This window comes from Camelina sativa, chromosome 10 (genome assembly GCF_030686135.1).
Source record: "Camelina sativa cultivar CO46 ecotype springtype chromosome 10, ASM3068613v1".
Lineage (NCBI taxonomy): Eukaryota > Viridiplantae > Streptophyta > Magnoliopsida > Brassicales > Brassicaceae > Camelina > Camelina sativa.
This window is the reverse complement of record NC_141889.1, coordinates 14,137,439-14,149,711: the sequence shown is the minus strand read 5'-3', so window position 1 is coordinate 14,149,711 and position 12,273 is coordinate 14,137,439. Positions and strand designations below refer to the sequence as shown.

General features: G+C 37.0%; 2 protein-coding genes and 2 pseudogenes across 4 annotated transcripts; 1 reads left to right on the top strand and 3 right to left on the bottom strand.

Annotated features, from left to right (window-relative positions):
* The first annotated feature begins 16 nt into the window (after positions 1-16).
* On the top strand, positions 17-727 carry LOC104719030 (putative zinc finger A20 and AN1 domain-containing stress-associated protein 8 pseudogene; annotated as a pseudogene). Its single transcript, XR_015569033.1, has one exon. The product of XR_015569033.1 is annotated as a putative zinc finger A20 and AN1 domain-containing stress-associated protein 8 pseudogene (transcript).
* Positions 728-765: 38 nt separating this feature from the next.
* LOC147936121 (potassium transporter 9-like) lies at positions 766-2,738 on the bottom strand. Its single transcript, XM_087470183.1, has 2 exons — positions 1,738-2,738; positions 766-1,657 (listed from the first exon to the last, which is right to left on the bottom strand). The coding sequence occupies exons 1-2, from the start codon at positions 2,238-2,240 to the stop codon at positions 1,138-1,140; spliced, it is 1,023 nt and encodes a 340-aa protein (XP_087326309.1). The 5' UTR covers positions 2,241-2,738; the 3' UTR covers positions 766-1,137.
* A 145-nt stretch (positions 2,739-2,883) lies between these two features.
* LOC104719029 (potassium transporter 9-like) lies at positions 2,884-4,972 on the bottom strand (annotated as a pseudogene). Its single transcript, XR_015569032.1, has 5 exons — positions 4,806-4,972; positions 4,087-4,312; positions 3,625-4,004; positions 3,278-3,540; positions 2,884-3,176 (listed from the first exon to the last, which is right to left on the bottom strand). The product of XR_015569032.1 is annotated as a potassium transporter 9-like (transcript).
* Positions 4,973-7,511: 2,539 nt separating this feature from the next.
* LOC104719028 (DUF21 domain-containing protein At4g14230) lies at positions 7,512-10,091 on the bottom strand. The gene is made up of 8 exons (XM_010436870.3): positions 9,683-10,091; positions 9,516-9,592; positions 9,348-9,431; positions 8,926-9,263; positions 8,610-8,697; positions 8,452-8,525; positions 7,870-8,353; positions 7,512-7,789 (listed from the first exon to the last, which is right to left on the bottom strand). Exons 1-8 carry the CDS (start codon positions 9,924-9,926, stop codon positions 7,739-7,741), a joined length of 1,440 nt encoding a protein of 479 aa, XP_010435172.1. The 5' UTR covers positions 9,927-10,091; the 3' UTR covers positions 7,512-7,738.
* Between the last annotated feature and the right edge of the window lie 2,182 nt (positions 10,092-12,273).

Sequence of the window (12,273 nt, the reverse complement as noted above, 5' to 3'; positions counted from 1 at the left end):
CTAATTATAGATAAGTCCACTGTTAAAAATAAAATAAAAAATAGACAAGTCCACAAATAAAATATGGAAAATAGACATAAAAATCTAATTTGATTAGGACATAAAAACACCTGAATCTATCAGGTAAAGGCTTTCCACAGTTCTAGAAAAACTTAACGACATACAAAGTTTCAGACGTAAGATAAGATTTGTAGAGGGCCAAAACAAATAAGAAGGCTAAGTCAAATACACAAAACGTTGCAAACATAAGATTAGGTTGTGGAGAACCAAAACAAGAAAGCAAAGACAGAGAGCTATGTCAGGAGAACCTTCTTTATGCATTAGAGGCTGTGGCTTCTTCAGCTCTTCACAGACAAAGAACCTATGCTCTAAGTGCTACAACGATTTCTTAAAGGAAGAGTCTGCCAGATACTTAGCCACGTTGAAAAACAACTTGAAAAAAGCAGCGGAGGCGGCTGAAGAGGTCACAGCCGAGGAGGTGGCGGCCATTGAGGTGAAGAAGAAGGATAAGAAAAAGATTAGTAGATGCAATACGTGCAAGAAGAAGGTGGGGTTGGTAGGGTTTCACTGTAGATGTGGTCACATGTTCTGCGGGTCTCACCGATACCCGGAGGAGCATTCTTGTCCGTCGGATTATAAATCAGCCGCCATACACGAGCTAACAAAACAAAACCCTATCGTCAAGGGTGATAAACTCTTCAGACTTTAACCACCCTTCGAATTGATTGCTTGGTGTCTTTTTTCTTCGTGTGTTACTTAAAAACATGAGATATAATTCAGTTTTTATTTTTAACTGGGAACATTATAGTCCTCGCAACAACGACAAAAATTACTTGATAACGTAACTCAAAGCTAGAGATAATAGCTAAACAAAACAAGGCAGTTTGCCAAGTAGTCAATTCAAACACTTCCATCAAGTTAGGGTTTAATTTAAGTACAACCCTAAAACATGAACATTCATGTATAACAATTTAAACAACAGGTTTTGTTGGGCTTCACCCCGTGATTTACCTGGGGTGGCCTTGGAGGAAAATCCTTACTTACTGACAAGTTTGCTATCGTGAAATTAGTAGTGGGAAGCACCGGCCAATCAGAAGATAACCTAATGCTAACCCCAAAAAAAGAAAGAAAAAAACTCTAGACATAGAAGACTTGTCCAACGTTCAAAAGGGACTCATGAGGAACATTGAAGATGACATTGTTCCCCCTACAAATCTTCTTAAGAAACGCATAAACATAATCGATGGCAAGCTTCTTGGGAAGGGATGAACCTCTTCTCGCCTTCACGACAGTGTTTCCTAGAATATGAACAACCCCTGAGGCTCTACAATGCTTTAGAAACTCCATCTCATCTGTCTCCTCCTCTATCGTGCTTCCTTGGCTGAAACTCACCCCATTGCTCGGCGAATCAAGGGGGATGATCATGTCCAATGTTGATGTCGTGTGGTCCACGATGGAAGATAACATGTCCATGTTATTGTTGTTGATCAATTCTTCTCTGGATTGTTGTGTCTGGCCGCAGTTGTACGTACGACTGCTGTTGCTTGAGTTTGAAACTGGCTCCATCATTCTTTCGATTCGGATGAAAGAGAATAGATTGTTAAACAACTTATTCTCGAAATCATCGTCTTTCTTGTGTAGATCTTTGTAACCATATCTACACAATGGTTGAGAATGATTTCAGGGTCATATACAAGCCAGATAGAGCAAAAAAAGAAGAAGACATGACTAAAGTACCTGGCGACACAACGGAACATCCGTAATGTCTTGGATCCGATTCTCTTCACGAGAAACCTCTCTTCTTCCGGAACCGTATAGACTGGAAGGTACTTGACACAAACAAAGACTACGACTGAGTGAATAGCGGGGAGGTTGGTGATGAAATGAGAAAAGATGTGAGGGACACCGCTTGCTAGTTCTGAATAGACTAACCCCACCCCTGGGACTCGGACAAGTCCAAGGCTGGGGCCGAGGCCAAGGATCCAGCTCATTGACACTTTGCTATGCACATGGAACTCGTATCTCTTGATTTTCACATAATGCCATACCAACATTACAAGAAGAAAGATAGCGGCGACAACAAGAGGAACCCATCCTCCTTGATTGATCTTTAAAAGCACAGCCGAAAAGTATGCACCTTCCACCACAAGGGAGAGTGCGGTGAATATAAGGACAAGGATCCAGTGGCACCTCCACACGAGCAGCATGACCAACACCATAAGGAATGTGGTCACAAGCATTACTATTGCAACCGCGGTCCCTATTTCACCAATTTACCAAGACAATCAGCCAAAATTTACATCAAGATTGTGTAAAATGAACATCTTACCACATGCATTCCCTATTTGATTTTGATTCTTGAATCTAGCAGTGAAAGCTATGCAACCGATCATGATTATCCAGTTGATATTAGGACTATAGATCTGACCAAGGAACTTCTTTGAAGTATGAACGACTTTAACTTGAGGAAAACACCCATGAGCCACGACCTGCTTGATGATCGAATTCTTAAGTGGTATATATAAGATATGGGTCTCTCCACTCATTGTCAATTGGTTTTGAGTTGGAAGCCCACAATCTAATATGGTATCGGAGCCCGGTCCGCACATGCTCAACCCAATTCACAATCGGCCGGGCCCAATAGTAGGCCTGCCGATTCATGCCCGAACATACCGAGATTGATGCTTAGAAGAACCATCATCTCGAGGGGGCATATTAGGGATACAATATCCCACATTGGAAGTTGAGTAGGATTTTAAGTGGTATATATAAGATATGGACCTCTCCACTCATTGCCAATTGGTTTTGAGTTGGAAACCCACAATCTAATACGAATATGTCCCTGATATCGTAGCTTGGCTTCCAACAATTGTGGCTCCTGTCGCGACTATAAACACTGGCCAATATATATACTAACATGTGGAGAGTCAAAGCAAAACATAGCTTAGTGTTTGTGAGATCAGTAATGCGTCATATTACTAATAAGCTAAAAATGGTTTAGGACAAACTTGGGATAGATTCATAGAACGCTTCTGCATAGTGTTCCTTGTTTTTCACAAGGTATGCAGCTTGGCCGCAGTATGCTAAAAGAAGACAAGGAAACACGAAAAACACAAAGGCAAGCTGTATAGCTAGTAGTGGGAAATAAGCAATGTCGTCGTATAGTGCCTCAGTCCCTACATTTTTTGTTTAGGTTAAACAACAAAGAAGAAGGCATTTAGGATTTGCTAAAACCTCGGCGAATACCTTTTCAAGTCGAAGGAGAAAGGAAGGTAACCTGTTATGCTGAGAAAAATTCCGCCTAGTGAAACCCAACCATCTCGCCCTCTTCTTCTGAAGTATGTATATATATATATGTGGGTGAGAATGCTTTGAGAACACTAGTATCGTATTTGAAGACGTTGTACAGCCCGGTGCCTCCAATTAAGAGTAACCAAATACACACAACAGGTGCAAAGAGCCATGCAACTTTGTCTGTACCATAGTGTTGCATACTAAACAGAGCCACCAAAATAAGAACAGAAACGATCACAACGGTCTCTGAAACAAAATGAAACTTAGCAATGATTGATTGACGGATGAACAACAAAAACCTGTAAAAAAACAATATAATGCAAATGTTACCGCTGCTCATCTCTGGATTGTTGACTTTAAGAGCGCTTCTGAAAGAACTGAAAGCAGAATGATGTTTTTAACTAACTAAATACGTCATCCTTGTAATCCAAGAAACACCAAAGCATGGAGAGAGACCTACGTACCCGAGATAGCCGGGGTAAAAATGCCATCACCAATCGTCATACAAGTCCCCACAAGAACAATAATCAGAAGCGCTCTTTTCCTAGAATCTTTTTTCTCCAACCAGTTCATAGTTTTCGCAGCCAAAGACCCTTCAGGCAATAAACTACGACTATATGTCGTGAGCTCCTCATCGCTGGGTTGCTGGTCTGGCACAAGTTTCAGTTTACCTTGTCTGCAAAGCAGAGAGTAAATAGCTAGTGTCCCACCTGTACACATGCGTTGATGTTAGGACCAGCTAAACCAAGGGCTTTACTCGTTTTAAACGTACCTACGAGTGCGGTTTTTTACCTTGACCATTGTCATTCGCTTTGCAGACAATGAAGACATACTTGATTAGAGGGATTAGCAAGAGCGAATAAATGATTAAAGAAAGCGCTCCCATCACATCCTCGGTGTCTTTTATTTCTTCAGGGAATGTATTGTAGAAAACATACAAGGGAGAAGTCCCTAAGTCCCCATAGACTATCCCTAGACTCTGGAAGGCCAGCCTTAGAAGCATCAACGTTGACAATCCCTGAAGACAAGACACACAAAGAAGAAGATGAAAAAGACTAAACTTTCTTTTTTTCTCAAACAAATATTATGAAGTCTAATAGATTCTATATCACACCCGGCCCTAAGTGTTAGGTTTCACACGGGTGGATTGGCACATGTCCCTAAGTCCCCATATATTACTCTAGATCTCACCACACTTCCGATTGGAGATTTCTAATACTAAGCATTAGAATTACCTTGATCTCATCTTATACTCATATACTAAATATATATATATATATATATTTAAGTCAAACGAGAACTAAGTAAATATCCGGAGAAGGAAAACCAAAGCCAGAACTTTTCTCTAATCTCAAGCTTGAATATATTTGATTTGTCATGTCACTAATTGTGATCATGAAATATAGTTTGAGATAAATAAATGTAGATGGTACTCTAAAGTCTAAACGAGGAACCAGGAACTAAGCTTGAGAAGAAGGATGTGATGACTATTAGTATAACCAGGAACTAACCTTCAATCGTTTCATCTGTTTCTCCGATTTCCGCCATTTTGTTTCAGAGAAATTGCTCAAACTGAGATGAGACCACAGTTGAAACGACTCTCGACTATTTTTTTTTCACTTTTTTCTTTGTGGAACTGAAAAAAAAATTTACCGAACTTTTGAAAAGACCCTCCTTTGTATAGAGCTCAAACAAATAAGTTACTATAAAGATTACGCGAAGAGAACACGGATTGGAAAATAATAAATTATAATTTGTCAGTAAACCATGTTCTATCTACGTCTAGGTACGTACTTCTTTTATTAAAATATGTAGTGGTATAATTCTTTGTTTCAAATATTGATTGACAAATATGAGGTTTTGATGACGCAGACATTAAAAGAATAAAAGTGGTAAGTGGATATGTATCTGACTTACTGAGAGAGAGGTAGAGTCTTAGAGAGATGAGCAGTTGCATTTTCTTGCTCTCTATTCGTTGCTATTAACATTACCATTATACTATGAGTCGAAAAATCGTATTATGATGTGATTTAGTTTATCGAGACTACTCGGCTACTCGCATATACTACAGCTGTTTTTATTACAATAATCTCTAACCTTTTTTATTAGGTTAATAGTAATTCCAAGTACAAATACAAATTTACAATAACAAGTGGTTATATTTAATTCATTGGTACGGACTTTTGGAATTTATCGTACAGTTTAATTTTATATATAGAGCGTTAGTTTATTAGAGAACATCGTCTTTGCTAGATCCATGGTGAGCGAAGATCGTAACCTCCACTGCTAAGAACATAGTTTAGCTCAACTTCTTATTGGATAGGAACTCAAATGTGCTTTTACATGAAACCAAATTGCAATTCCCTCAACTCTTTTTTCGAGTGGTATATGTCAAGAAATGATCAGTGGAAGATGCTTCAATAAATTCCACTAACTAAAAAGTCACATCCTTTACGTTGGCTTAGCACATGTGCTAGAGGTGCAAGAGCCCAGGGTCCAAGGGTCCAAAAAATTTGTTTACATGTTAATTTTTTTTAATTTTATAAATAGTATATATATTTAGGTTTTTTTAATAAAATAGCACAGGGTCTGTAGAATTTTTGGGCCGGGCACGCCTATTTGTAAAGAATATATATATATATATATATTTATATGTTTTATTCTAGCATGCATACATTAGAGATTAAAACTTGTATACTTTTGCTTTTTCTTTTTAAGCAAAAACTTGATCATAAAATTTGGAATGATACATAAAGGAGATGATTTACAATGTCTACATTTTTGTATCTTTATAACGATTTAGGTTGTGTATTGAAAGCACCCTCCTTTAGAAGATTTTTCATATATATGGTCATTGACCGTTGTCACCAGTAAATATTGCAAAACGAATAAAACCATGGGAGTTATGTTTGAGTAATGGGCGCATTAGGCCCAGAGAGTTTTTCAGCCACACCTTCCACATCCTACTAATTTTTCCGGCTGTGTCCGAAGAAACTTCAAGGTTCACAGCTTCTGGATTTTTACACATCTTGAAGTTCATGGACAACGTCGACCCGATTCTTGTGCATGGATTCAGTGCTGCAATATATATAAAGCAATGCCGTTAATGTAGTGTGCTTTCTTTAAACCTAAGACCAAGCATTGATCATACTGATTTGGCGTAATTCATCCCTCCAAGCAACTAGAGAAACGTTTAGATAACAATGATACCATACTACCTATGTTTTGGTCTTTTAACTTATACATAAAATATATCCTAAACGTTTAGGTTTATATGTTCAAATATTGTAATCATCATTTGTAAGATCTAAATGCAAAAGAAAGACTCAAAGAACTGTATCTCACGCTGATCAGGAGAGTAAGGAGTGTAAAGTAGGAAAGAAGAGGTGAAATGAGAAGAGAAAATAGGAAGTCTTCCTTGGCGAGCATAGTATCTCAGAGTAATATCTATAACATTTGTGACTGTTTCATCTTCATTGACAACAAAACGGATGGGTCCAGTACTCCCTGCCACCTTGATGCTTACAAGCAATTTATTCTCCTTCAAATTCTTCATCTTTGTCTTCTTCTTCATCCTGGCTTTCTCTCTCTTTTTCATACTAATTATATCCATCTCTGTTTTCTTGTTTAGTTTGGTGTTCCGGTGATTAGTTCAGTCCCCTATTTAAACTTGTCAAACAACCTCTAGGATTTAGTGGTGCTTGTTAGGTTAAGTGGAGAGTATTAGCAGCCACAGTTGGGTTTAATGGGGTTTTAAGGGATAAACTATTTTTTTTCTTTCTGGTTTTCATCAGTGATAATTGGTTTAACGAGTTCCAAACACAGAATCTCATGATTGGTGTCTACGTTAATTATATTTACTTCCAGCCATCTCAAATCTCAATGTTCTGGCACGATACAAGAGAATCTCATGAGAATATATCTTGAAACAGTAACATTCACTTTGTTCTATGGATTCTTACGTTAAGTCCTTTGTCCAAACCGCCGGTGACCAATACTCTCTCTTCATCATGTGCCTAAGCCGCCTTTTATGGTCCCCCAAAAGCCTTTAGAACTGAGTTTATTTTATTTAACGAAGTGCTTAGTGGGTTCCTACTACGTCTGCTACTTCTGGTACAATCTTTCTCCCCAAGAAATTGCACATGAGCAATAGATATGGTTTAATAATAACATGAGTAAGTACTAATAGTAGGGCAGTGCATAATCTAGCAAGGATATACAAAAGAATAAACTCGGAGTTAAAGAAAGTTGAAAGAATTGTAGATATTATATCGACATGTACGTATTATACATTAAACAGTGAAAGAGAAGGTGCTCCAAATTGATCTACTTTTCAAGCCTTTATTTATTTCTCACATCTCAAGCAAAAAATCAACAGCACCCACCTGAATCATCAATTGTTTCCTTGAAAAGCATCGGTCATGGTTGCGATCAGTTTGTCATCCTATTTAGAATTAGAATTAGAAGTAGAAGATGCCTTCGGCGTTTTTGGTACCTGCAAAAAACAAAAACTGGTTCTTATCTCTACAGATCTTTCCACTTAACCATTTCGTTTGCAAGAGGTGTGTTACTTACAGTTCCCTTTTGGGCCAGTAACCTCCGGCCTGAAGGTGCTCTCGCTAAGGATGAAATGGCCACCGCTGCTACAGTCGCCACCCGAATCCTTTTATGCACGTCTATATACTCATCTGTTTCATCCACAATCTCCTCCTGCAGAAGTTCTTCAAACACATCTTCCAATGTGATGATACCGACTACATCTCCATCTTCAATCTCCTCTGAAGTATCCGAAAACCCTTGTCTGCCGGCATCGCTGATGAATGATTGCCCACTAGCCTTGTCGATGCGTACAATGACATTGTCGTTGCTCCCTTCTCGCTTCAGTAACAGAGGTGCAGTCAACTCGGATTTACCACTATTTTCTTCAAGCACAGCTTCTTCAAGCACAGTCGGAGGAAGACCTTTGCTTTTCCCCTTAACCTTCACAACTGCAGCCATGTGACTGCTCCCTTTTTGAAACTCATTCAGTATATCATACAGAGGCATATCAGCCGGAACCCTGTTTAATCATTTATCACAACAGGAACATCGTTGTTCACAGAGATGCTTAAGGAAGGAATATGGAAAAGATAGCAAGCAAAATAATAAAGGCAAGACCTTGGAATTCGGCGTATACCAACTGCACTGACAAGAGTCCCTGTCTCAGGGCGAACTGTAAGGAGACTCTTCACCTAGAATACAGAAGAATTCCTGATTAGAGTTTGCATAAGCTACCAATGAAACATGCAAACCGGAAAAGGGTCAACAACACCTACCAAGAGAAGTCCGACAACATTTTTTGGATTCTCAGAGTAGACAGGAACGCGGCTGTGACCTCGTGCTTGAATCATATCCATAGCTTCCCTAGGAGATCAATCACAAGCAAAAAAGTAAGGGATACGGAGTCAGATATGTCATCTAGAGATAGTTACTGAACTGATTGCGGCTGACTGACTCCAGTATCAAAATCAAAAATACAAATAACAAAATACTAATACCTACATAACCTGGTGCAAGTGTGCAACAATAGATGAACATTGGGAAAACAGGAAAAAGGTTCACGATACTAAAACAATTAAGAACCAAACTCACCTATCCAACTTTGAATTTATATCCAAGGAAAAAGTTGATTCAATTGGCGTCATAGCTTCTTGGGCAGTCTTCTCAGTCAAATCAAGTGCTCCACTAATGATCGTGGTCTCATCATGTGTAAGTTCACCTCCCTTGCCAGCAGCTTCACCGTGAATCGATACAAGAGCTTTTAACTGAGCTCTCCTAAATAAAGGGTCACCGTGTCCCAGTACCCAATCCAACATCTTTGCAATAGGAAAAGATATCGGATACGATAGAACCATTAAGATACGGACAAGCCATACCAAATTAGCTCCCACTGCTAATCCATACCTGGTACATATAGCTTGAGGTATAACCTGAAAACAAACAATGTTAAAATCAGTGGGAAGCCTAGATAAACCTAGCAAAACCTTGGAGGCAGGAGAGCAAATCAAACAAACCTCTCCGACGAAGAGCACGAAAGTGACGGATAGAATAATAGCAACATACTCATTGAATATCTTATCCAAGTATATAGGAAGCCCCTGCAAATTCAACAATTTAAATCCTCTTTAGACCCTGGTTTCAGTTTCATCATCATAGCGAGCTTAAAAGGTTAAGATGATTACCTCCATAGCAAGAGCATTGAACAGAAGCAGAGTTACCAAAAGCTGATGCTGTTTCTGAACAACCGGAAAAATCGCAGCTGAAATAAAAACCCAAAATAAAAACCAAAATCCAAATCAATTGATTCAATCTAACTACCTTAGCAGCGATTCCTTAATAAATCAATTACCTGATTGTTTCTTCTCTTTTGGAGTACCACTGCGTTGGAGGATCTCGAGCTCGACGAGACCTAGAGACATCAGACCCAAAGTGAGACCAGACATAATTCCGGCGAAGAGGACGAGGAAACAAGAGATTCCGGCGTAAGTGATCCACTCCAGCGATCCGAATGGGATGGCTTCGCTTCCCACGGTGTTAGATTGCGAGATTCCGGCCAACATCCTCGCCGCAACCACCGCATTTATCGGATGCATCTTTTGTAGACCTTCTTCGTTCGTCTCTATCTGTTGTTATGCAATCTCCTACGCCTTTATTTAGATATTTTTCTCCTCCTCTCTGATTTTGTAACCTCTCGTCGGCGACCTAATGGGGTCGGGTTTTTGTACAATTTTGAATTCATTGGATAAACAGCAAACTTTGATTTTTCTTTTTTTTTTCTTCTTTTTATTCCCAGTCCCCAATATTTACTCATGTTTTAAATTGACCCCTTTACTTTTCTTTTTTTTGGTGGTGGAATTAGCATATATACAAAGGGTGAATGTCATGAAAACCTACTTTGGGTGTGAGTTGTGTCACAAAAACCCACTTTCCACTCATGGTATACCTTCCCAAGTTTTTTGCTTATGTGTTCACTTTCTTTTTACATTTTTGCCCTTACTAACAACTTACCTCTCTTTCTCTCATTCTTTTCTCTCTTTTTCTCTTCTTTTTTGTTGTTAACACTTTAATAAAGTCAAATATATTTATTTTTTATCATAAAACAAATTTTCTATTTATTTATATAAAATATGTTATGATTATATATTTTCTACATTTTAAGATACATATTGCTATATTTTTTATGAATTTTTAGATTATACGGTATCCATCAGTCGTTGAACATTTGTTCAATTATAAGTGGATAATCAATTGCAGTATTGTTAATAGATAGTTACTTGTGTTTATTCATACAAATAGTACAAAAACATTTAGCTAAAAGAAATCTATGTGGCTAATTTATCTTGGACAAATTTCTGCTCATGTAAAGAATGAGCAAGATATTATAAGATAAGTATCCATAACTACTAATCCACATGATTGATATTCAATGTTCTAAATAAATCAATGTTGTTAATTTTTATTTTGTTTATTAACCACTTATGAGTGTATATGTTTCTGGACCAACACAAAATATGAAGCAAGGAGCTCATGGTGTCTATGGATTTAATTGTGTGGATGTTGTATGATGATTCTTTGGTCTGTCTACATTGGTATCTACAAAAACATATCCACATGATCACATCCATAGCCACCATTCAACTGCTATTCTTCAGCTTAATGTCTAGATATGCTTTGTAAATCCATGGAGACCTATCCACAGTTTTTCTATCCACTAAACTTTGTTTTTTTTTAAAGTGAATAGTTTTGGTTTTAGGTTCAAGGGTTTATGTTCTAGGATTTAAAATTTAGAATTAAAGGGTTTTGTACTTATTTGGTCTATGTTGTGTTATGGATAATATGCTATGGATAAAGATCTAACCAAATTTATGTATGTATATTTTGTATGAATAAACACAAGTAACTATCTATTAACAATACTGCAATTGATTATCCACTTATAATTGAACAAATGTTCAATGACTGATGGATACCGTATAATCTAAAAATTCATAAAAAATATAGCAATATGTATCTTAAAATGTAGAAAATATATAATCATAACATATTTTATATAAATAAATAGAAAATTTATTTTATGATAACAAATAAATATATTTTACTTTGTTAAAGTGTTAATAAAGAAGGGAAAAGGAGAGAAAAGAAGGAGAGAAAGAGAGGTAACTTGTTAGTAAGGGCAAAAATGTAAAAGGAAAGTGAACACATAAGCAAAAAACTTGGAAAAGTATACCATGAGTGGAAAGTGGGTTTTTGTGACAATACTTTAGGAGAAAGTGGGTTTTCATGACATTTGCCCATATACAAACTGACACCTTTAGAGAATATCCTGAATTATTCACATATATTTTAAATGCTTCTTTTATTTCTCTTATTTTCTAAATGGTATTTTCTTGTATTTTTTTTTGCAAATGTATGGCTGTGCTTTCATCTAAAAGTTTTTTTCCCAACAACATTTTATAGTTGAGTTTGAATTCGGATAATGACACATAAACAATATTAGCATGTTATCAAAAAGGAAAAAACAGAACAATTTTAGCATAAACCACTCTACTATAGGCCCCCCTCTACTATATAAGTCTTGTTGATTAATCTACATCGTAAACGGTTTATAGATTTTAATATCATTATTTTTGAAAAGAAAACAATCGGAAAAAATTCTCATTTATTTGTTTTGGCCAATTTTTATTTCCCTATTTTATCGAACAATAAGTTTTCAGTTTTGTGTTGATTAGGCTAAAGTAGATCTAACGTTCATCGAACTTAATTCGACGAAATCAATGAAAAGATGAAAATCTATTTGTCTAGTAAAATAATTTGACAAAACTATTGATGAATTTTTGTAATAATAAGTTGAAGATTTTTTTTTTTTTTTTTTTGTATATCAAAAATTAACAATGGATGGAGAATCTTTTTGACGCATTGTATCAAAACTATTCGTATTAC